Source organism: Trachinotus anak, unplaced genomic scaffold (genome assembly GCF_046630095.1).
Source record: "Trachinotus anak isolate AG129_WGS33_773 ecotype Australia unplaced genomic scaffold, CSIRO_AGI_Tana_v1 ptg000028l, whole genome shotgun sequence".
Lineage (NCBI taxonomy): Eukaryota > Metazoa > Chordata > Actinopteri > Carangiformes > Carangidae > Trachinotus > Trachinotus anak.
The window spans coordinates 5,324,219-5,349,810 of NW_027273879.1; the positions used below are offsets into that span (position 1 = coordinate 5,324,219).

Here is a 25,592-nt window from a genome sequence, read left to right on the forward strand (position 1 = left end):
ACATCTTGAAATGACTCTGTGGAATATTAACACCATGGAAACTGTGGTTAAGATGTTCAGTAACTACAACTTAAATAGTGTAGGTATGATGACGCACATGCATGTTTTTATCTTAATGACTTTGATAGCGACCTGAGTGTGGGAAAACAATGGTATGGGGGGATGTTATGTTAATGTATTAGATAATAATAATCCCATAATATAATATAGAATGACAGAACACTCTGACGTGAACTATGCTGCATAATGAATACTTTTACTTCTTGTACTTTAAGTAGGCTATGTGTAGTTGTGACCTTTGCTTGAACTTAAACAAAACTTTCAGAGCAAGACTTTTACTTTTGATGTGGTATTTTTACCCAGGGATGCTGCTACTTTTACCTAAGTAAAGGATCTGAATACCAGTGGTGGGAAGCAACTAACTACATTTACCCAAGTGCAGTACATAAGTACAATTCAGAGGTACTTGTTTGAGTATTTTTTTATGTTATTCTACCTAATGCCTCTACTCCACTATATAGCTATATCTCCTACAGAGGAAAATATTGTAGTTTTTACTCCATATTTATCTGACTACAGCAGTTGTTACTTTGCAGATAAAGATTTTAAAAACAGTGATGAACATATCATGCAGTAAATAAAACCACAACAACAGGCCTATATTAAAAAAAGTAAAATGACTTACTTACATACTTGTATCTGCAACAATAGTGATCTGTATACCACATGATTATGCAACAAACACACCACCCACTGCATAGTGACTTTTACATTTTGCTGATAATACGTCTGTGATTTTAGAAGTAAGATTTTAAATGCAGGACTTTTATTGGTAACAGGAGTATTTTAAAATTGTGGTATTGATACTCTTACTTAAGTAAACTATATGAAAACTACCACAATTTCTGGGAAATAGATCTATTGGAATTGGAGTAAAAAGTCAAGTTAAGTACCTTAAGATATGAGCACAGCACTTATGTAAGTAAGTGCACTTTTTACATTCCAGCAGTATGAAACATCTCACATGTATGTACTCTGTATCCATTTGTAGGTTACACAAGATGAGATGTGACAAATCCTTAAAATAATAAATACTCATGCATTCTTGTTTTTCTTTTTAGAGCAGAAGAGTCATTGGGCAACTCAGAGTGAATCACAGGCATCTCATTTATGTTGCTAATGGGGCTGATGCATCATTGCAGGATTTCACTCTATGGCACCTGGTTGAGGTGGAGCTAGTTTTAACTAATTTGTGTACTGTTGAGCAGTTCAGTCTTTAATGGTGGAAAAGAAACTGTCTCTTAATGTCAACCCTGGCCACAAATGAGTCCTCAGAACTTTACTTTCTGAAAACAAGTGAGAACATTTGGCAGTGCGTGTGGTTTTGGTTGCAAAAACACTTGAAACTAATCGATCAGAATTGAAAACAGGCTGGAATATTCTCAGTAGACATGTTTCGAGGAAAAAGGGGTAAAATTACCTGATAATAAAAAGAGTTTTGCAGGGAACAAATGCACCATAACTTAAAAAGTGATCATGTGTTTTGAATGAAATATCTCAGAAATGATGGTTGTTAAATAACCTACATGTAGTGCAATAAGAAGTAGCATATAGTTCCACTGAAATGGAGTGGAGTTGACATATACAGTAGCAAAACATGTAAATATTCAAGTAAAGAACCTCAAATTTGTCCTGAAGAACAGTGCTGGGATAAATGTTCTTAGTTGCTTCCTATCCCATAGATCACACTTTACTTTTAGGTGCAGACTTCTTAATAAATCCCCTGCTCTTGTTTAAACGGGTCCCCAGTTGTGAGTTTGCTGATGTCAAGTGAAAGATGAAGTGGTCGCTGGAGCTGCAGACAATGTATAGGCTATGGGAAATTCAGTGCTGATGAACTGAAACTGGGACTGTAACCCTGATCACAAATGCTGTTCTGCGCGAACAACTCACTGGCTGAACGACATGCAGAGGAGGAGCTGCCGTCAGGGGCCCCAGAAGAAACTTCCCAGTCAGTTGTGTGTGTGTGTGTGTGTCTCTCTGTGTGTGTGTGTATGATAACAACGTGAGGTGCAGCTCCCAGTCCCACAGCATCAAAACCACTGGGGGAGAGTGGAGTGTCCTGTGGAGTCGTCCTGTTTTCACGAACTTAGGTGGAATGTGGGATTTTACTTCTGCGCGTAAAAGAGACATTTGGACGCGATGGATTTGCTTATTATTGGAGACCTTGGGAGATACGCCTTAATGGAAAGTGTCACTACTTCCGAAGTGAGAGGAGAGTCGCCGCTTTGTGTGAAACTGTGAGAGGCGTCCCTGCAGGCATGAACACCACAGCAACGTTTAAACCGCCCACCATCCCTGCGATAATGTTCATTTTCGGGGTGGTGGGAAATGTCATCGCCATAGTGGTCCTGCGAATATCAAGAAAGGAACAAAAGGAGACAACTTTTTACACTCTCGTGTGTGGCCTGGCTGTGACGGACCTCCTGGGCACCCTGCTGGCCAGCCCCGTCACCATCGCCACCTACATGAAGGGCTCCTGGCCGGGAGGCGATCCACTGTGCCAGTACTCCGGCTTCATCCTGCTCTTCTTCTTCTTGGTCCAGCTCAGCATTGTGTTTGCAATGTCGGTGGAGAGATACCTGGCAATAAACCACGCGTACTTCTACAACGAATACATCAACCAGAGACTCGCCGCGATCTCTCTTTTGATCATTTACATTTCCAACATCGTGTTTTGCGCGCTGCCCAGCCTGGGGCTCGGCCAGGTGAAGCTGCAGAAGCCGGAGACGTGGTGTTTCATAGACTGGCAGAACAACCACACAACTGTGGCCGCCTTCAACTTGATGTACGCAGGTGTGAATTCAGCCATCGTGCTGGCCACTGTCATATGCAACGTGATGGTGTGCGGGGCGCTCATCCTGATGCACAAGAGGTTCATCCGCCGCACGTCTTTGGGCACAGACCAGCGGCGCATCGCGGAGCTCCGGCGCAGACGGAGCCTCGGACGTTTGGGTGGAGCAGAGATCCAGATGGTGATCCTGCTCATAGCTACCTCCGTTGTGGTTCTCATCTGCTCCATACCTTTAGTGGTGAGTACTGGAAAAACTGATTAGATCCCACTTTACAGAAGACGCGAAAGACTGTTTAGGCGTAGATCTGTAACCGATTTGATCAAATAAACCCCGTGAAATGTAAAAAAAAAAAACATTAGAATACAACAACATTCACTGAAAAACAATGAAAAGGAATCCGACCAAAATTTAGTCAATCTAAAAAAAAAAAAAGGTTGTGCACCCTTGCAATGGTAAAACCCCAAAACAAGTTTCATATGTTGAATTGAAATGGTAATAAATAAATAAGTGGTAGGAGGTGTTAAATATAAGCCTACAGATGAAAAGCCTCAACTCTGTGTTTCAGGCTGAGATCTTTGTGGTCGGTGACACATTTGTCTGAGGTGCGAATGACAAGGCTCACACTCTCTGTCACTCAGTTCACGGGAACATGTTTTCGATCTTATCATCATAGGACGTTTTGTGGCCAGAGTAGTTTGGAGTAAATGCTGACACTAGTGTTTAGGCTGAGCAGGCCCACAGGATCAGAGGAGATCAGTGCAGGCTGGTGGGCAGGAGTTTCAGTATGTGTTGGACTAAGTCAGTAATAGATGGGACAGGTCCTCAGTGTTTCTGTCTCAAAATGACAGTCAGGTGTCTGTGTGTCAGTTGCAGCTGTTGCTCATTCCTCCTGATCAAACATCCCTCCTAACCTGCCTCCAGTGGAAGAGATGAACCACAAAATGCACAAGTCTGTGTACAAATCCGCAGTGTGACAAAACAAATGAGTAACTTCCAACCTTCCTGTTTTTTAGTGAGTGTTTGTGTTACCGCCCCTCCGCTGCAGCTCAACACAAAGGATTCTGTAGTAAAATGCTTAACCTTGGTTATTCTGCTGAAGCTTCATATTCACTTCAGAGAAACTTAAACTAAAAATCAATATTGCACAAAAAAGGGACTTTTTATACCCAGTCTCGCAGACAGGAATCTCTTCAAGGCCAGCGTGAAGAGGAGGAATGATTACAGCAAGCAAAGTGTGAACTCATCCTTAATTAAAGTTAAGCATACAGCTTTTGTGCCTCTTGCTGCCAGATGATGATTATGAGACTCTGGGGAAACCCAATAGCCAACATGATGAATGACAGTGAGAACTCTTGTTTTTATTGGTCCCTTGCCATCTGCCATGGTTGCACAGAAGTTACATCAAGACAAATCTTTGGTTAGATTTGACCTTTTCATGCCAACTTTGTAGGAATATGTAGAATAAATAGATATTTCAGTCTTGAAAATGACATGTAGGCAGGTTTGGGCTTGCTCAAATTGTTTCTGCCTCTGAAATGTTGTTCCATTTTCCTTTATGTGACAACCAAACATTTGTGAAGGCTCATTATGTTCCCTAATGTATGTTCTCTCCTGTGCTGCCAGTTGAGGATCTTTGTGAACCAGCTGTACAGAAACCAGACCGAAGAGCCGTTGAATAAAGACCTGCTGGCCATCCGCATGGCCTCCGTCAACCCCATCTTAGACCCTTGGATCTACATCCTGCTCAGAAAGACTGTGGTCCTCAAGCTAATGGAGAAAATCAAGTGTCTGTTCTGCAAAATGGGCGGACGAGGACGAAGGGACGGTGGCCAGTTCCGCTGCGCCGACGGCCACCTCTCCTCCTCCATCGTCTCCCGGGACTCCCCGTCACTGGTGTCACGAGAGCTGCAGGAGATGGTGAGCACCTCGCAGACCTTCCTGTATCCCTCTGAGGAAAGCACAGGGAGGCTGGGGTCATTTAAAGCAGGGGCACAGACTGGCCCCAATCCAACAACAACACAGACATTACAGGGCCCCCAGGAGGTTGAGGGGTCTCAGAGGGGACTTTCACAGAGTGATTTAGAGGAAACAGCGCCGGGCGGGCCACTGACAGAGCTTCCAATGTGCCCAAAGGACCCGGCTCTACATGTGACCTTCACAGATGAGACTGCAAACATACAGGAGAAATGCATATAACAGTCAGCAAAAGCTCAACAAGCATTCAATACTGTAGTAGGACTGTCTCAGGACAGAGGACAGGAACTGATGAGCACACTGCAAAGACATGACGATAAAGGAAAAGCTTCTGAAGACTCAATAATCCAAATAATCCAGCTCATTAAATGACATTTGACAGATGTATTACTGAACTTAACACCCATTAAAAATGTATTACTCCTCAGTCGTAGCTCACCTCTAACACCATATCACTAAATACTCTTCAGCACAGTCACAACAGCTATATCAACCAACCCTACAGACTACATGACATAGTGGAGGAGCTCTTTTGTTGCACTTTTTGACTTCTAAAACCACTGCCAGGCTGTTACTAATGTTTGTTTTGTAGCATTGTGACAACCTGCACAATGACTGTAAAGAATTCATGTTAAAATGTGAACAGTGTTTCATGATGTTAATTTATTCTAAGTATGAAATGATACATTATTATCTTCTCTGTGAGAAGGTTCAGATAGTTTGGAGTTATTTGAAATCGGTACAAGATGAATATGTTCATATGTGGTTTTTTTTTTAGGTACATAGAAATACTTACAAACAATTTAGTCACACTAGTTGAGCAGTAGCAGCTTGAACATCAGAGCTGTATACCATCCCTTGTATTTTGTACCAAAAGGCAGCTATAACTGTGGCTTTTTCACAGCTCAGATACTGGAGGACATTAGGAGGCCTCCTAAAGTAATGTGTTAATATAAAACTGTTAATTTACTTCTTTCAGCCCATTTACTTCATGAGGATTAATCCAACTTCATCTTCTTTTACCATAATGTAATATGGAATGGCTTTCATCTAATCAGCCATTATTGGGGAGTGAACAAGGGGAATGAAAACTGAAAACATCGAACTTCCTTTAGGGTTTTGCCTTTTTTTGAAATGGATTTCCTGGTTTAACCCAGCAGTAATGCTATTGTTTCTATAAACAGTGATATAAATATCAAGACATGGTCAGATTTCAATGTTTAAGGTTTTTTTTTTTTTGGTTTTTTTTTTTTGTTTGGTTTGTAGCAACATCAACGTCAAATTTATGAAATGTTGACTCTCTTGTGAACAAACTCACATTGTACCAAAAGTATCAAAAAACTGAAAATAAAAGTTGACAAATATTCACATTAATTAAGGATTTGTGTCAGTATTTTTCAAAGAGGTTTAGTGTAAAAGTGAAGTGTCTATTGCAATCTCTGTGTTGGTATATGATATTGCGCTAAACATGCATGGTGAATATGTACCATGTGCTGTAAAGTATAGGAGAAGGGAATTATTGGGCATATACTGAGAGCTGAAATGATCAGTCTATCAATCAGTTGATGGACAGAAAATGAATCTGCAACTATTTTGATAGTTGATTAAATGTTATCAAATGTCATAAAAGTCATTTTTCAGCAGTTTCAGCCTCTTAAATGTGAGAATTCGCTGCTTTTCATTACTGTAAACTAAATACCTTTGGGTCTTGGACTGTTGGTTGGCCAAAACAAGGAATTTGAGGACAATGGTGACACATGGCTTTCACTAATTCCTGACATTTGATGGACAAAACAAATAATGTATATATTAATTAATAATGTCAATTGCAGTCGTCCATACAGTTCATTTCAGAAAGTGTTCAGACCCCTTCCCTTTTTTTGTATTTTATGTTGCAGCCTTATGCTAAAAATCTTTTCAATTCATTTTTCCCATCAATCTGCACTCAGTATCCCATGAAACAGAAAGTACAGACAAAGAAATTCTTAATGAAAACCTGATCCAGTCGCTCAGGACCTCGGACTGGGCCAAAGGTTCACCTTCCAACACGACAATGACCCTAAGCACAGAGGCAAGACAATGCAGGATTGGCTTAGGGACAACTCTGTTAATGTCCTTGAGTGGCCAAGCCAGAGCCATGAATTGAACCAAGTGGAACATTTCAGGAGAGACCTGAAAATGGCTGCCCAACTACAGTCCCCAAGGAGCCACACCCAAAACGACTTGATGCCAAAGGTGCTTCAAATATGTACTTAGAAAATTCTGTTTTTGCTTTCCATTTTATGGGCATTGAGTGTATTTTAGAATAAGGCTGCAGCTTGAGAAAATGTGAGAAAAGTAAAGGGGTCTGAATACTTTCTGAATGCAATTTACCTCTGCACAGAAAGTACACTTTGGTTAGGAAAATCTATTTAACCTGAATGAGGCCTCTGATAGTGTCCACTGCAGAATTTTTGCTGAAAAAGAAAAAATGATCAGTCCTCAATAGAGTGGCTTTGAAGATGGAAAATGAATTCAATACTAATCCCTTGAGGATAATGGATGGCCTACCCATCTTTATCAACGTTAAACAATAAAACCTGCTAGAGAGTGATGTGCAAAGAAAGGCTGCAAAGCTTGTCATAAACACACTAATTAACTGAATTTACCTTTGAATTAATTTCTATGTAAAAAATGGATCCAGATATAGCTCAAACAGATCCCTAACTCAAATGCAAGCCCGTCTTTAAATAAATGCTCTATGATAATATTTTCTTATGCCAGCATGTCACTGTCAGTGCCACGCCTGCTGAGAAAACAAAGGTCAGTTTTCATCCCTCTCAACTGCTTCTGTAACAATGCTGATGGCTATAACATTTCTAATCAATAGCCAGGTCAGATGTCATGTCACCGCTCACCTACAGAAAGATCATTTCTTCACCCCTAGAGATTTCCTGGTCTATTGTGGCCAGTGTCCAGAACCTTCCCAGAGCAGTAAAAACCTCCCTCCGAGAAACAAAAAGCCATTAAAGAGCGCTGTGACCTCAGACTGAGAAATCTGTTAAAGCTGTAGAGTCTCTCGGGAGGCAGGAAATAGTGATTGACAAAACAGTTGTGATAGGATTTTAACAGGGCAAAAAGAAAAATGATTCTTCCTGGAAACTTGTCCCCTATTTCCCCAACTCATCTGCTAAGGCCAGTAATACACTACAGTATATGAGACAGGCTGTTTTAGACATTTAAATTCCTGCCATGAGAAGCCTGTGGAAACAACTGGTTATAAGAAAGTGCCACTCAAAACGAAACATTGCCTTTTAGCACGACAATGGAGTAATGGGGAATTCAAGAAATGATTGATATAAAAAGGCTAACAGTATTTGTGCTATTGTATCTCAATCAAGGTTAATTTTAGGGATTGGGGCATGAGGATAAAAAATTTGGTCAGATCAAAGGTCCTGGTTAGCATTACCAGTGACTTTCCACCTTTACAGCTTTACCTTTTACAACAATCCGTCCAATACTTGTTGACGCGCTCCCATCGAAACCTCATGTGAGCCTCCTGGTGGCCCTAGAGGTGAAGTGAAAGACTCACCAAAGTCCGCAGGATTCCATCACGTTGATGTAACATTTCATACCACAAGTTAAAAATTTTACCTCCTGGCGACGCTAAAGAACAAGTCAGGGAATTTCATAGAAGTAATTAAAATTCATACTCTTACTGTACCAGAGTTCATAAGAATCCATCCAATATTTCACTAAATGCAATGTCAACCTTCTGGTGGCGCTGGATGAAACATCATGAGTCTGTAGATTCAATCCTCCGGGGAACATCAACATGTTTACCAAACTCAATGGCCATCCATCCAAAAGCTGTTGAGATATTTCAGCCTGGACAAAAGTGGTGGAGTTACTGACATTACTAGTGCTCAGTGTAAACATGGAATAACTCAACAGAGGAGTTGGAACGAGCCAGGATAGAAGATATACCTGATATTGTCAGGTAGTATGGAGTAAGTTGTTAAGAGGATTTATTAAACTAACATATAAAACTAACAGTCAGTTCAATGGGTTTTCTTTTTTTTTACTGACTGACTGCCGATGGACCATCCAGATAAATGTGTATTTAGACTAAAATCACTTGGCACACCCTGATTATACACAGGTGACCTCCTTTTACTTTATTATGCAACCTCCAGAAACAACTGCACCAGCAATGATTTGGGCGTGCCACAGGCAAGGGTGTGAATACTTATGTAATCATGTTTTTTTTTGTTTTTGTTTGTTTTAAATTTAGAACAATTTGTAGAGATTTGTTCTCTTTGTCTACAGAAGAATTAAGGGTTAGCGCTTTGTTTAATTATTATGCAGAAACATTATCAGCAGCTTTTTTTTATTTTTTTTTTTTACATACATCCAGTTTGTCCAGTTTGCTTTACTGCAAAGACTTTTTGAAGTCATCTGCTCCTCTGACAAGAAGATTCTGAATATTGTGACATTTACAACAGTTGAAAGAAAACTTAACCACTGTTGTTTACATAATCTGCAATATTGCGAACTAACCATAGAAACACAGTATGTGGTAGATATTCAGATCCAACTTCTGGAGCTATTCACCCAGAACCTGGATTCTCTTGGGACCTCCAGTGGCCCTTTTATAGAATCTTAATTATTTCTATATTTACATTGCCCTGCAAAGCTGAGGAGCACCAATTGCTTGAGAAGTGATATTGAAAACACCTCAACTTTCTTTTTTACTTTTTTTAACCACTGACATGAAGGTTGTCCACCACAATAGCTTGCTTTATGGCTCTATTGTTGCCTACCTTTGCACCAGTGAGTGGTCTTTGCATAATGATATAATGCAGCTCAAGCTCATGGTTTCCTTTGCTTCTGCAGCTGAAGCTTGTGGTTTGTCAGAAAGTACACAGTCTCTTAGGGCGTTTCAGTGTAAAGTAGCTGCTAACAGCAAAACCAAGACTGTTTCTGCTATTTGTGCTCCAATATAGTTTTGCATGTTGAAATTTACTTGCAAAATGCAATTCAATTGCTTATTATTTTGAAGACAAAACAATTATGCCTTCGCTCAAAATTGCATAATTTGCATTAATCTGCATTAATTTGCATACTCATACAGCATGCATGCATCCGTTATGTACATACATATTTTCTCTCAGCCTGAAGTGCTGCATTCAGTACTAGCATTTCCTCTAATGTGGGACAAGTATTGTCACAATAACTTTCATTTTTACTTGAATACTTTTAATGTTCTGAAAAATGCCAATAGCAATGGCTCCAGCGGTGATATTGGAAGGACTGCCATGAAATTCTGTTTAGAAACAAATGGTTCATGAAGGATGAATCATTAATGACTTTAGTGATCCCCTGACATTTTTCCTCTAGCGGCACCATAAGATTGAAACTGTTGGTTTTAACTTCTATACCTAGGCCTCACAGAACCGTTAGCATGGGTGTAGACTCTTAACTGTTGTTACTTAATCACTTACTTATTATAAAAGTTAATACTTGTGCTTCAACTTCAGAAAATTATCTTGCAATTTTATCTCCAGTAAACATACTGCATAACTGCAGGATAACCTCAAGACCAGAAAAGGTACCAAGTAAACACAAGAACAGGAAACACATTTAATTAATGTTTATTCACTCACTGACTATTTGTTGAGCACGTGCACTCGTTTAAACCACAACCAGTTTCACAAGCAGTTTACACACTAACACCTTCCAGGTCATTAACACCACCCATCAGTGTATATGTATCTTGCTTGGTAGAAGCACAGTGAACTCCTTTACCCTGCTAAGTCTCAACTTCTCTGTCATCGTTTGAATTTTTGTTTATGCCTTAACCATGTAGGAGTTTCTGAATCCTGAAAGATGAATGAATTAAATGTATTACAGAAGCAAACAGCTTGGACACAAAATGCTTGATTGTGTTTTTTTCACTGATGTGCAGCTTTTTACCTTTTTGTCTACAGGATAATTACAGTGTGACAGGAGTTTTTGTTTTCCTTCTTTATTTGTACATTTTGTTTAAATTGAGTCACAATTTTACAAACAATCCCAAATGAAAAATTTCACCCTGGCACTGAAATTAGGGCTGAATGGTATGAAAAAAAAGGGGGAAAAAAATCATATAGCATTTATTTTGAAGGATATTGAGGTTGTGGTGGATTTTAGTGGGAATGGTCATTTTTTATTTCATTTTCACAGAAAAAATATAAAAATGATGATGTGACTTTTTGCTCAGGTCTGCACCAAACAAGCATGTTGCTCTATGTCTGGAGAATATAATTTGTAGACCGGAGCATCTCTGTTGCACCACAATCTTGGCCTGAAGCGCTACATTTGGTACCAGGATTTCCTCTGGTGTGATGCTTCATTTATAATGGTATGTTGTGATACATTTTAATTTTATTAAAAAAATTCTACTATTTGGATATTGCACTTGGCCATATTGCAATTTCAATTATATTTTGACTCATTGTTAAGCCCCATTTGAAATCATGCTTCTATTATTATCAAAGGCTACAGAGATTGTCAAGTGCATGTCTGTTATTTTGGTCAAAGAAAGTAGACTGTAATGTAACCAAAGAGTACATTAGCTATTAGCTAATTAGCCGTTAGTGTGCAAGTTTTAATAAATGTCCACATTAAAACAAAATATCAATTCAATTATCTTGATGCATCTTTGCAGATGCCTCTTGTTCAGTTCAGTGATGGATAGATGTTAACTGACTGAAATGTGACTCAGGCTATTTTCTTGGCTTTCTGCAACTGAGTGTGAGGCAGAACATACTTTAAAACAGCTTTAATCTTTGTGCATGCATGTAGAAACGTACATGCACATTTAACACAAAGACACATTTAACATTAAAGGGATGGAAAATGGGAAACAACAAAACACAATATTCTTCTTTTTTTTTTGCATACCCCTTAACTAGAATTTGTCAGTTCTCATGTTGTCTTCTGAATATTATGTTTGAGCTTCAGACACTCACAGTGGTTTCAGAAATAATCCAATTCAGCCCTAAAAAAATGAAACCGGGCAATCGATTAATGCTGCGACCAGTTCAAAGTCCTCTTGCTTTGACAAACTCTTCCTCTGATGGTATAGCAGCGTCCTCTGATCCTCCTTCCCCAGTAAGTACATTTTTTATATTCCCCTCAGAGTCTATAACCACCGCGGTCCTCTTCAGCTCCTCATAGCGTGTCTGTCGCTCAGCAACAGCCACACAGGCAGCCAGCACCTCATCAGACTCAAAATCATAGTCTTGCTCCAGCTCAGGGGCATTAAGGATCTGGTTTTTGGTCTCCTCCTCTTGCCGAAGCTTCTCCTTGGTTGCTAAATGTTGCTTCTGTAACCTCCATGCCCATGGCAGGTCTTCTTGCCACAGGGTGCGCTCTGACGGGCACAGGTGGATCGCGACCTGGAAAGACCTCACGGCCTGCAGGGAGAGGTGCTGACATCAGCTTAGGTTTCAAACACATGATTTTAGAGGTGGTGAAACACAGGAGCACTTAACTCAACCTGTCAGTAAAGAGGAGTTTATGGCCTCCAACCAACTGAATAGTTAACCTGAACTCTTCCAGGCATTGTTTATGAGGTCATTGTAATTCTCAAAGATGAATGGTACGACACTGACATCAGTGCGGCTGAATGAGCATCATCAGCATGTGAATAAGCAAGACCGTAAGGGTCTTCATGCAGTACTGCAGGCAGATTTATCGTTTCATTAAGATGTCATCAATACCTTTTCGCTGACTTTACACCTTCACATTGACTTGAAAATTATTGTCCCATTGAATGGAAATACAAACGGCGTCCAATTCTTTATGGGAACTTATATCAATCTTTAGTAGGGACAATTTGCTGACTGGGAAAGTGAAATAAATCCAACCTTACATGCTGTTTGAGGTGACTGATGTGCACACGGGTCAGCTCTGACATGTGCCTGAAACCTGTCAGGCATATTCAAGTTGAGTGGCTGAAAAATATTTAATGGGAGGTTCATGTTAAAATGCTAATGAAGCCATCTGAGTGACTGAAATATGAGTAAACTTAACTCCACCTTCAAGAGTAGGTTCAAAAAGAATATTCATGGTCAGAGAGCTTGACTTATTCATTTCAAAGTGATTCATTGCTTATTTAAAAAGAAATAAAAGGGAACCAGTTTTATTCAGCAATATTGTCTTTAGATTATATATTGCATGGACATTTTTCATTGGTTTTCTCTTATTTATGACAAAAAGATAAATTACCAACTGGTTCTTTTAAGATGCTCTTAGGCCACCTTACACTGTGAAGAAAACTCTAGTGTCCGGGATGCTCACAGTCAAAACATTTATCTTCAAGAGATGGAAATGCTTGTCCGCTTGCTTTTAAATTTACAATAAATTTTACGATTTACGATAGAACTGGCTCTGGTGAAAAGTTCCAAAAGATTTGGGGACCTTTTCCAAATAGTCTGGACAAAGATATGGACTCTCGTATAACTAGTATGGTCCCTCTTTGACTTTATACATCTTGATAAGTTTAAAGTAATTTAAGAGCTACAGACGAGAGGAGAAGTTCAGCTAATCAACTATTAGATAATACCATACATAGGATGCTCCACTGCAAATATATTAATTGCCAAGTACTTGGTGATGAACAAATAGCTGAACAATATACGCAGCTTCATTGTTTCACATTGTGGGAAACAAATAACAACTCGACAGTGACTCGGGCCGGGTCGTGAGTATGGTTTACATGCTGTAATTGGCCAGTGAGCCCAGTCACAGCGCACTCCACACACCCTGAATGACAACACAGAGAGGGCTTGGTAAAGAGACAGACAGACTGTGGCCGTCAATGCTTATATTGAGGCAGGCTGCTACAAGTAAAATCAACGTATGTGAAACACAAGTTGCACCTGTTCCCAGAGATGCAATGAGCCACACCTCTTATGGAAATGAACTCGAATGTCTGCGCTTGAAAAAAGTCTAGTGGTTAAAGTCATGGCGAGGAAGTGTCGCTGCTGCATGAAACATCAAGCTTTTAAAGACCAGAGCAAAATCAAACTCTCAGGTGTTTGTGTGTTCTGGCCTTGAACAACGGAAAAACAAAACAGGAACTTGTTACGCTTCACATAGAAACCAGTCTTTTTAACCTCTTAATGGGAATCTCTTGCTTCACCTTCCCCATCTGTAACATAAATAACCTGCACAGTCAAGTTCAACTGAAAAAGTCTTTGACAAATGAACCACACATATTCTGACAAATGAAACTTACTGTTCCCAAAAAGACATATCAAATTTCATCTTGAACAGACCAGAGTCTCATCAAGTGAAAGTACTCCTCCAACAGACAAAATGCCACTGCAGGCAGATTAACCGGCTTCAGGGAAAAGAAAGTAATGATAATAATGAGAAGATACATTTTCCAATATTTTTTAAAACACCAAGAGAAGTGACACAAAACAAAATTAGAAGCTATGGGTTTGTTTTACTTGAGTACTTTCCATTTTCCTCAAGTGAGACTGAGAGGAGTGGAAATCAAAGAAGGCAAAGAAAAGAGGAGAAAATAGGGAATCAATGCACTCACATTTGCACAAACAGGCACTAGTCAAACATGTTGATGCACACAAAGACCTAAAACTCGACCGAACAAGTCCCGCTAAAAATAGATGTGCGTTTTTTTACCCCTTCCTTCCCATTAGCTTCATTATACAAGGAGGTGTGTCTATATTTGGTTTAGTTTTATCTCAAGTAACTTTCAACACTTCCCATTGTTGTTTCTGGTGCCGTAGGACAGGTCTCTCGCTCCAGGACATGTAGGAGCGACACACAGTGCCATTAGCTGAAAGGTTTGTAAGTTCAGCCTTGTTTGTTTCGTTCTAAATGGGTGAACAGTGTAACTGTGATCCGAAGGTTTCGCACACCCACAGGTCCCGGCGTGTTCCCGGGCAATTTAAGCAATCGTCCAAGCCCCAGGCGCCTGGGCGTGCTTTGAAGGAACCACTTCATCTTAGAGGCAGGGAGTTTGCAAAAAGTAGTAAACAGAAATAACTGACATATCCTAACGGCTCTTCAAAAACCAAGAAACAACTGATTAATAGAGAGCTACAAAAACAGCTGTAGTTTATTGCAAAATCCAGTCCAGTGAAGGCCATTAGTGACTGACTGAGCCAGAAGCCATCAGCCGTTATACATCACAACCGAGGGAATGTTGGTACGGTCTATATGTGCCAGCTTTAAGTTTGCACCTTAGCGCCTTTTTGACCAAAACCAAACAATGCACTTGGTTTTAATCACCAGTGAAGTGAACACAGCCACTGTCACCCCCAATACACCCTCACCTATGATTATTAAACAATGGTATTTGATTGCTTTTTTCAGGTTCCGTTGTTGTCCTCCTCTTCTGCCTCTGACTAAATTCATTCTTCTAGAACTTGCATTTGTTTGCAGTCGTGCATTCGACAGCTGTTTGATAGCCTCTGCGAGCATTCCCATGTTCTAGTTTCTTGTCATTTGGAGTTTGTTCCCAGCCATACTCACCAGGTCCACCTCTCCCATGTTGAGCTGGGCACGGCCCAGAGTCTGCCAGCCCTCCCAAAACAGCGGTCGGAACTTGACGGCCATCTCTGCAGCCTTCACTGCTGGGAACACTTCCTGCAGAATAGTCAGTACCTGTGGGGACACATGATATGGATGTTTTAGGTGACCATGGAGTTACCTTCACAATAGAACAACAAGCATGATTGTCTTTGTTCAAACAGCACATGCAAAATAAAGAATATGATTACATTAGTGTAATATAATGGCGTAATGGTCTTTCAATGGAAGAGTACTGTTTAATCTTCGATTATATCTCCCTAAAAACCTACAGTGTCAGCTGTAGTGCTGGTCTGCAACTGACCTTTGATTTCCCCTCAAAGGATGAACACAAAGCAAAAACAATGATATCTACTTCAGATATATAACATATAATGTATAAAAGCAAAACAAACAAGGAAGCAAACACAAAAACATCTATATAGGACTGTACAGAGCATGTAGCTGCCAAAAGGAATATACGAATGAAAGCTTAGTATTCTTTTGTCTGAGATGTGAGTCCGCATCACAATTTCTTACCAACAGTTACTAATTTCTGCTGCAATTCTTGAACTGAACACAAAATAACCCAATAAGCATTGGTTAGACAGTACTGAAAAAAAAAAGCAATACTGGTAGAAAGAAGATTTCGTACTTTATACCAATGTTCATGATGTGTCAATACTTGCCAGTTCTCTGAAACCCTATGTTGTGTGTAGAGAATAATAAACAACCAACACTTTTAATAATTGATTAACTGTTAAAAGCAAATATGCCAAACATTCCCTGTTTTGAGGTTTTCAAACGTGAATATTTGCATTTTTTTTTAATTTATTTTTGTTTTTTATCAATGTTTTTGGGTTTCGGACTGTTGGACAAACAGCAAAATTAGTATTGAAACAATTCTCATTTACTTTTACAATCAATCCATTGTTTAAGTAATATTTTAAACTGAGACATTTTTAGACGTACCCATGTATTCTATGATGCATTTTTTGCTATTCATTGACTTTCTAAAAACCAAACAATTAGTCAAGGAAATAATAGGTCGAACAATAAATAATAAAAATAACTATTAGTTGCAGCCCTAAACGAGGTATTTGATGATATGCCCTTGGATTTTGATAACTTGTAAAGGACATTTATACTTTTTTGTAACATTATACAGACCAAACTATTAATTGAGAAATAAATTTCCAGACTATTGTACAATATATATATAATTGTTAGTTGCATCCCTGCAGCCCTTCTGATGTGTCTCATTCAGTTTGATAAAATTGCACAGGATAGAACAATTGCACAGTCATGATCACTAGATTATTCTCTTATTTGCTTATTCACTTATCAATGCTCACATTTAACACTGTGGCACTGAACCCTTTAACCTCTTCAACCTTGCAGACTCTAATGAATAATCTTTTATTCAGGCATTAAGTCAATTAATGCATGAAAATGTTATAGGGACATATATAATTTTGCTTTGCGTTCATGTAGGAAACAAGCTGTCGAGAACTGATACCACTGTGCATATATCTGCATAACAATTGATGAAAAAAACTCTTCTTCACAGATTGTTCATGTGAATTATAAGCAGCATTAGAATTGTCTAATAAAGCCTGTGGGTAGGGCTGTAACACGAGTGACTGAAAAACTCATATCACATATTCTTGTGAGACACCTTATACGTTTGATCAAATAAACCACAGAAATAGACAGAGTGGAGCAGTGTCTCTTGCGTGACCAGTGCTGTCCTCTGTAACACTTCAACAAGAAATGAAGATGCAAAAACAGCAGCACTGCCTGATAAAATTAAATTCATAGGGGTACACCGCACCCAAACCAGGTCTGGCATCTTGGTTGAACCTTTATCATTGCTCAAATACCTGTGCTTGATACCAAGGCACAACCAGTGATGAGCTGCTAATAGGACAAATGTCCCTGCCTCAACACTGAAAAGCAAATCAGGGCGATAGCTGTAAAACTATTAACATGCATGGAGTACAGAGCATCTATCTGCTGCTCATACTGAAGGGAGATATCATCCTGGAACATAGAGCAAGAAATGTTAATTGCCTCATAATTTCACCACTAAATCTCCAACAGTTTTAATGACCTAAAGAAACACTTCTCACAATGAGTGAGATCATCTTTAGGCTGAAATCATATCATAAAGCCAGGTAGGTGTGGGGACAGTGTTACAAATGGAGCCAATTTCCTCCAGAGCATACTACAGTCAGACATACAGATAGAAAGAAAGACAGGGGGCTGGACAGATTAGGTAAAAGCTGATTGACATAAATAGGAGGGAAATGATGAGGGGAAGTAAATAACCAGCGTCAGTGTAACCACCCTCGTCATCTGGGCTAGTAATGGGGATATGATGAGATTCAGCCTATTTTCAACCTAATGATTGTGAATAACATCAACATTGATAATGGACACTAATAGATTAAATATGCTGTAGTTACACACACTGGAGATGAATCTAAGCATACGGAAAGGAAGGCTGTGCTTATTCAAGTCGGTCATGGAATGGGGCAAAAAAAAAAAAAGAAAGCCTTTTGTGGTGGTGTTCTCCAGGCCTGGTCCCCTAATGATTTCCTTCTCAAATATCCTACAATGGATAATATTACATTAGGCATACAATACTCCTTGTGATGTGAATGGTTATGGCGATAAGGAGAGATTTTATTGTGTTAGTTGTAGTAAATGAATAAGAAATAATGGAGAGAGTGCTGTTTGTCTGACTAACTCCTCCAGCTTCTCCGCTCCTCCCACATATATGGGAACTATTTTCTCTAAGAGGCCTATGGTAGAAGAAAAGGAGACGTGGCAGCTGGGGAATGATGGTAGAAAAAGAGACAAAAAGAAAAAGACTCAGATGCAAAAAGGTATTGCCCCAAAGGAAGAGGAAGTGAAATTGAAGGAAATTGGGCTGAGAGGCAAAACATTGAAGCTGTTGGAAACATATTGCAGACTTTCAGTTGTGTCATCACTGAGCTGATAGCACTTATCTCACTTAAAAGCATACCAAAGTGGCAGCTGAAAGAAGGTCTACGTGGCCATGATGGCTGATAAAGGCACCTCCAAACTCTGAAGGCAGCTGTCGGACTGCATCCCATTTTAGACAAACTTGAACTGTACCAGGAATAAGCAGAGACATACTGTGTATCAGCCACATAGCCATAGTCCATGTTAGCCACACTGCCCAAAGACTGGCTGCTTAAAGGATGGAGGAGGTCATGCTTATCGTAATGTGACAGACAGGAGTGGAAGCTCTGCAGTTTAAACAAAGTCAGTATTGTTTCATTTAAGTAATTTGGTGTTTGCTTAAATCTGTTGTTTAAATTCCTAATTTACTCTGATTTTTGGGCAAACATAGGTCTCGTCAACAGTTTTATTATGGAAAACAACTCCTGCATTTCATACATTGTTAACAATTCACCATCTTAACCAACTGTTAATTGTTAAAGTGGCTTGAAATATGAATTACAGATAATATACTGTATGTGCAGCGTTTTGACATGGAAAAAGAATGTGTGAACTAAAAGATAAAAAAAAAAGATAAAAAAAAACTAAAAGATATTTCTGGTTCTGCCCCTTTCCCCCCGATCCACCCTGAGTCAAACAGTGTTATATGCTAGAGGAGTACAATGCAAAATCAGCGGGGTACTCCTCTGAGACAGATTTGGAAAAACTATGAACCTATCCTTTAAAGAACGAGAGTAGCAGATATGATAAGAAGGGTGAGGAAATGAGTAAATAATAAAATACAGGTTTATATTTTACCTGAGACTTCATCTCATACAGTAGTGGGTTGTCTGGAGTCAGCTGAATGGCCTCGTCCCACTTCTTAATGGCCTCCCAGTGCCTAAAGAAAACAAGCATGGTTCAGAGACACATTATGATTCAAATGCTCCTGAGAAAAGTGAGGAATTAATTACACTAAATGAAACCATAACCTGGCTACTATAGGTACACTGTGCATTGTGATGCACGAAATAGCTACACATATGAGGCATTAATTGTCTATGAATGTTACAATACTACAATTTAAAGTTACCCAAAGCTATGAACACGGACATGTTGCACTTCACTGAGTTAACCATGTCTATGTATTGACTCAGGGTGAGGTTTGATTCTGTGCACCGCTAGTGACTGACTCAAATAGACAATCACATAAAGCAGTGAAACTGGACACCCTGTTTAATTGTCTCCACCCTGAGATTTGATATATGTTACGAAACCCAACATAAGGCCACATGTTTGCTCAGTGGATAACGCAAAGATGTTTTCCCTGGTGCTTTGTGCTGTTACTTGTTATAGACATGTCACTCATATGAGTGGAAATCTACTCGATCATGTCTTTCCATTATTGCAAACTTTCTTCTCAAAAGAGTCAGAATTCAATTACCTTTTACTATCACTGTTAACATGCTTTTCTGCACTATAATGAAGCTTCTTGAAGCTAATAAGCTCCAAAAGGAATATAGACAACTCCTGTCAATCTGACAGAATGGCAGTACAGAGGATACAAAGGCTGCTGCAGGTTAAATATATAAACACATAGGTCCACTGCAATGATCATCATCAGTCAGTAGTCAGTTTCTTGTCTGAGCTAGCAGGGCTCTGAAAGTGGCCACCAGCGCCTTCGCTGACATGCAGGCGGAAAAACAAACACGATTTGCATAAAATTTGGGCAGAAGTTGCACTAAATGTCACTGCAGCCTCACTTTAAGCACCCCCGCTGTAAATCTACTAACCTGTTTTGCATAGATTTGTTTAGAGGGGTTCAGAATTGTTTAGGTTTACGACAAACAGGCAGTCACCATTTTAACACACTGAGTGGACTCATGACTATGTTCCTGTTCACTCAACAGCCCCCTCCTTCTCAAGTCAATATTGACTCAAGAATCATTTCCTGATCAAGATAAAGATTTGGAAAGAATACCAGATGAAACCTTGGGTTTGACAATACGTCTGTCACGTCCACATCTTTTATAGCATTATGGAGATAGATATCCGGAAAAATACAAAAGCAATTACACAAATCACTCAATGAGGCCATTTACACTGAAACCTGAATTCAGATTAGAGCCAGAACCAGGATCAAGATTGACAAAACAGCCAGACAGAGTGAGGAAATGGAACCAAAGCAGTGAGGAAATCTTACCAACAGATGAAGCAAAGGGCACTGCAAAATCATTTGAGGAAATTAAGCAATAAGCAATATACCACATGTAGCCTGGGAGCTAAAAATGACTCATTTACTGTTATAACAACTCTGTACATATGTCAAAGATAGGACAGAGAGAGGGAGAGGCGAATAAAGAAAGTTCAAATAAAAAATAGACTACAGTTATTTGCCAGATGTAAGAGCACTCTGGTGTTTAGTTTGAAGATAGAGTGAACAAATATGAAACAGACTCAAGCATGTTTTTGTTCTGAACAACATATAGCATTGGGTCATTATGACCACTTCACACACTGCTGTAAAAAAGTAGGAAACATCCCCAACACATGCTTACAATAACAACAATTAAACAGTAAACTAACAGGCTAATCTAAACCAGAAAACTTAAAAAAAATTTTTTTGAAAGCCTTCAGAAGAAGCTGAGCATTTGAAATAGGCTATGAATGTCAGATTACAGAAGTGACTCAACACGGCATCTGTAAACCGGATAAATCAACAAACTATGTGGAGTATTTGGATGATGATGTGAAATGCTGCCTCGTAAAACTCTCACATCTCTGAAAAAAATTGATGATATAAAGAGAGGCATAATTCTGCAACTTCTGCAACCTAGTTTTTCACCTCAGTCTTGGAATGGGTCGATGTTTCACCAACTGCTGTGTTTCTCAGGTGTCTGAGTAAAGATGAGAACTGTCAGTCATCCTTTGTACGACCTACAAATGCCTGTTGAGCCTTGCCAGAGTCTTTGTGAGGTGACATTGCAGATGCTGAAGTCTTAAGACTGCATAAGCTTTCAGCTCTCATTTCAAAAGTCAGCAACAAGTTGTGACCCAGAATGTACCTATATTTACAAATGAGTGTGCAGTCTACATCTTACAAAGCTTTTTGGTTTTTTGTTCCATTTATTCAACCATTCATTTGTCAGTAAGATAAAAATTGGGGTTTTGTTTCATTTTCATTTCATCAATACGATTCATCAATAAAAGTGTCAACCAGTCTATTCATGCACATCCAAAAATGACAGGGCAGTCTGTCATCCTCATCAAGATTCTACAGTGCATAGCAGCTCCAGGCAAAATTACAGAAAATATTTTGGTGTGCGCAGCAGTATGAAGACTACTGTGTCTGTGGAGTTCATAATATTTTTCTGCACTATTAGAGGCCAGAAGCAAGGTTATAAATTTACACGGTCAAATTCAGTTAAACATTGACCATTGTTGGTAAAACATTAGTAATTGTGGGAGTACGGGAAACTGTGCCTAACTGTGACTTGATAAATACTGGCTGACCTCAAAAATGCAGAAAAACAGCCAAAAGTCACATAAAGTCAATCTGCAAATGATGAGGTCAAAAGGACACTCAGACCACAAACAGGTACTAATTGAGCTCTTCACTTACATCAGAAATATCGAAACAATGGTAATGACAGACTGACATCACAGGTCAATGTTGTTAGAGGAGGAAAAAACTCCTGGCTCACATCCCCCGCCAGACACCATCTCAAACCTCTGAACAGCCATTACGCAGCATTAGGACATCATTTCCCCGGCAAGATCCACTTTCTCCTCACAAATACAATTAAAGGCTGTCACTAAGGGCAACAACATTACATCTTCTGGACTAAGGGGTTTTCACAAAGTGGCCGTTATTTAAGGCTGCTTATCGTGGAGGAAATATCAGGTCAAAGTTCCTGAAGGATGACTGTTCTGTTTTCTAACATTGAAGTTTAAGAGAATATACACGCCATACACAGGCAACTCAATCATTTTTCTGCCAGTGTCACACAATGCGACACTCAATGCAGTGTTAGTTGTGTTTCTAAAATTCAAAAGCAGAGAAATATCACTTAAAATAAAAGTATCAATTAGCATCATTCAGCATAATATAAACGGCCCCAAAGGGTTTACTTCAGAGGGTCCGAGAATAGACTGTAGGAGCAATGTGTGGTTTACTAAGAATTTAAATATGTCCTTTTAATCACTTTTTGTTTGAAAGGCTTTTATTGAATTGCTCCATGTTTTTATTTTTCCAACACAGTGTTAAATACTGATTCACTGGCCTTAAGAGCAGCTCCTACAATGACCAAATCAGAAATGATGTGTTTTTATTATTATTGTTGTTATTATTATTATTATTATTATTATTATCTTCTCATCCTGAGAAGAATATAAGGTATTTTCCTTTTGAAATACAAATCTACACAGGACCAGCTGATTGCAAGACTATATAATCACCTTTTAATTTCATAGAAATTACATTAAATCAAATCTCGGAGAAAACCTCAAGCTTAGATGGATCCAAGTCAGAGGTAATCTAATTGCTGTGTGCTCTGTACAATGGTGCCCTCCTCTGGAGAATTTATGATGACACATCTCATTGTTTGCAAAATTGTGCTTCTTTTAACTGTTTCCGCAGATAGATGCATCTCTGAACAGTATGTCTGAGTATCCATCAAAGGTAAAGTTAAGACCCTGCAATCCAATCCTTTACATAAATACTCCAGCAGCACAGCAGAAAGGAAGCTCAGCATCATAGAATAAGATAAGATTCAAGGTGTAATCCTGCTTGGTATAAAACCTGGAACAAAGTAATGGAAAATGTCTTTGAGAGCAACTAATTGTGTAAGCATAAAGCTTGTTTGTTTAGCACTTCTTGGTTTTGTTAGAGTGACAGCTGAGCAAACATCCAGTGCCTATGTTTTTACATTGCATTGTGCATTTTTCCAATTATTGATATTATTAGCGAAAACCCCACTAATCCCACCACCCAGACACGAATCAATAGTTCTGTGTATCTCTGTTCACACGCAGTTCGACACAGAAGTTACAAAACGGACCCAGTAGTGGATATTAATATGTCTGTGTGTTACTTTTGAAGCTGCCGTCGACATAATGTGCACACAGCAAGCACAGAGGACTGACTGCTTCTGGCACCTTCCCTCACCTGCCTTCCTCAGCCAGCAGTGCACCCTCATCCTTCAGCCTCTTGCTCTTTGCAGCACAATCCTCCAGCAGGATCTCCCGCCGTCGTTTGATGGCGTGCAGCCAGTCTACTTCCTCCTCGCCCTGACCTGGTCCATCATCTTCAGCCTTCTCCGCCTCAGCCTCGAACCGCTGCGCCACTGACTTAGACACCTTCTCGCCAACCTTCCTCTTCCAGCCAAATGAAGCCATCCTGTCGGGATAAATGTGGGGTCACACGCTGTAAACCCTACCTCATCTGAAAACCGTATGTGGCTTGCCCGTGGGAAATCAGACTTTTATTTTGAAATATCAGAAAACTAGCTACATTTTAGCAAAATTGACGATTTAAATATATCTACAATTACGCCAATTTTTTAGCCCGGTTTCTGTAATAAGATGTTTATCATGTTTAAGTACATAACTCATGACTCGTTATCTAACAACTACAACTCTAAGTCTGGTCAATAAGCAAAACAAAAACAATCCTCTCACGTCAACGCCAGCTAACGTTAGCTATGGCAACTGGATAACAAACATACTGTTATGTCTCTCCCCACTGTTAAAGGGTCACTTTGCGCAGACAAAATTGGATTTCATTTTGACAACAACATATATATTGTTATTTGAACACAGCAGGAGGGAGAGTATACGCACAAACGTCCACAGCTTTCCGTGAGCAAAACTGGACAAGCTAGCGGAAACTAATAGCCATATTTGTTGACCTATCATGCCGCGTTCAAGTCGTAGCGTTTAAATCGTAATTACGAGTAGCCAAGTTGGGAAAACGTTCACGTCAGTGTTCGACTTGTAATTCCAAGTCGTATATATCATGAATACCCCCCAAAAAACGTCCCCAGCGGCAAAGTCTCCTACATGGTGAAAAAAACTGATGGAAAAATGACGTTTAATGCATCAAAACATAAAATCCAGTATTAATATTGCATTCATCCATTCAGCTCGTTTCATATGAAATCTAGCAACACTGCTGGTTTGTATATTGTTTCACTATTTTAGGTTGTTTATCTGGCATCACTATAAGGTTAGCATTAGGGCTAACCACCACCAAACAATGCGTGGGCACATGCATAGCGGAATACTAGATTTTTTTTCTTCCCATTTTGCCAGCATTACGTGAATGCGACATGACCCGGAAATTGTGGAAATGTTTACGTTGTCGCTTAAAGACACAACAGAAAGGCACAAGACCATGGGTGTATTACATGGATGTATTATAAGACCTGGATCATACATCCATGCACAAGACTCTACTTATTTTTTAAGTTGATAGTCCGAGCCTATTCACTTAGCTTTTTTGTCAATTGTCATGCTCACTTTATCCCCCTAGATTGCAGCACAGAGATTACTCAGGGCAATTTCTTTACATATTTATCATTTCATGTACCACCCAAACAGTAATTTTCATTATCAATTTTCTTGTCATAAACATTTCTCCTTGCAGTTTGTGATGTTAAATTTGTACTAAATTTCTAGTTAATGAGGCTTCATTTTTTCTAAAAATCTGTCAAACAATAGAAACATAAACAGAGGCTTCAGCAGAATTGTGTGCAATTTAGCAGTTTATTAGGCAGTTGTGTATACAAATGATTTCAATACTGTCCGTTCAGATTTACACTGGTCAATCTGGTAGGGTCCCTTTACACAGCAAACAAAAATAGAACAATATTTCTTTGAAGCAGTTCAAACAGACAGACTGACAGAAATTACCTGCCAACAGTCCACTAGGAAACTTCTCCACAAGCTGTCAAAAAGGTCACCGTTTCACACATTCATCTTTTCCACAAAACCCATCATGTAAGCCATGACACATTTTATAATCACAACTTCAAACTTCCCTTTAAAACTAAAAATGTTTAGTTTTACAAAATCTTTCCCAGACCATAGTGTGCGTTTCTTTAACATGATCATTATGTCATAAACTCTAGTTCAGAAATGAGACAAAACATCAACTAAATACTTAAGTCCAAACCTACCCTGCAGGACAGCAAGGAGACAAGATGATCACAATTATTGTCACTCTTA

At 39.3% G+C, this 25,592-nt stretch overlaps 2 protein-coding genes across 3 annotated transcripts; one reads left to right on the forward strand and one right to left on the reverse strand.

The window, feature by feature from the left end:
• Positions 1–934: 934 nt before the first annotated feature.
• On the forward strand, positions 935–6,203 carry ptger4b (prostaglandin E receptor 4 (subtype EP4) b). Its single transcript, XM_071466066.1, has 2 exons — positions 935–3,092; positions 4,479–6,203. The coding sequence occupies exons 1-2, from the start codon at positions 2,322–2,324 to the stop codon at positions 5,049–5,051; spliced, it is 1,344 nt and encodes a 447-aa protein (XP_071322167.1). The 5' UTR covers positions 935–2,321; the 3' UTR covers positions 5,052–6,203.
• Positions 6,204–11,500: 5,297 nt separating this feature from the next.
• ttc33 (tetratricopeptide repeat domain 33) lies at positions 11,501–24,360 on the reverse strand. Of its 2 annotated transcripts, none has more exons than XM_071466067.1 (5): positions 24,207–24,360; positions 23,533–23,763; positions 19,185–19,266; positions 15,360–15,491; positions 11,501–12,268 (listed from the first exon to the last, which is right to left on the reverse strand). In XM_071466067.1, exons 2-5 carry the CDS (start codon positions 23,760–23,762, stop codon positions 11,894–11,896), a joined length of 819 nt encoding a protein of 272 aa, XP_071322168.1. In that variant the 5' UTR covers position 23,763; positions 24,207–24,360; the 3' UTR covers positions 11,501–11,893. The 2 variants fall into 2 exon arrangements, with proteins under 2 accessions (XP_071322168.1, XP_071322169.1); XM_071466068.1 differs by having other exon boundaries at positions 24,092–24,280.
• Between the last annotated feature and the right edge of the window lie 1,232 nt (positions 24,361–25,592).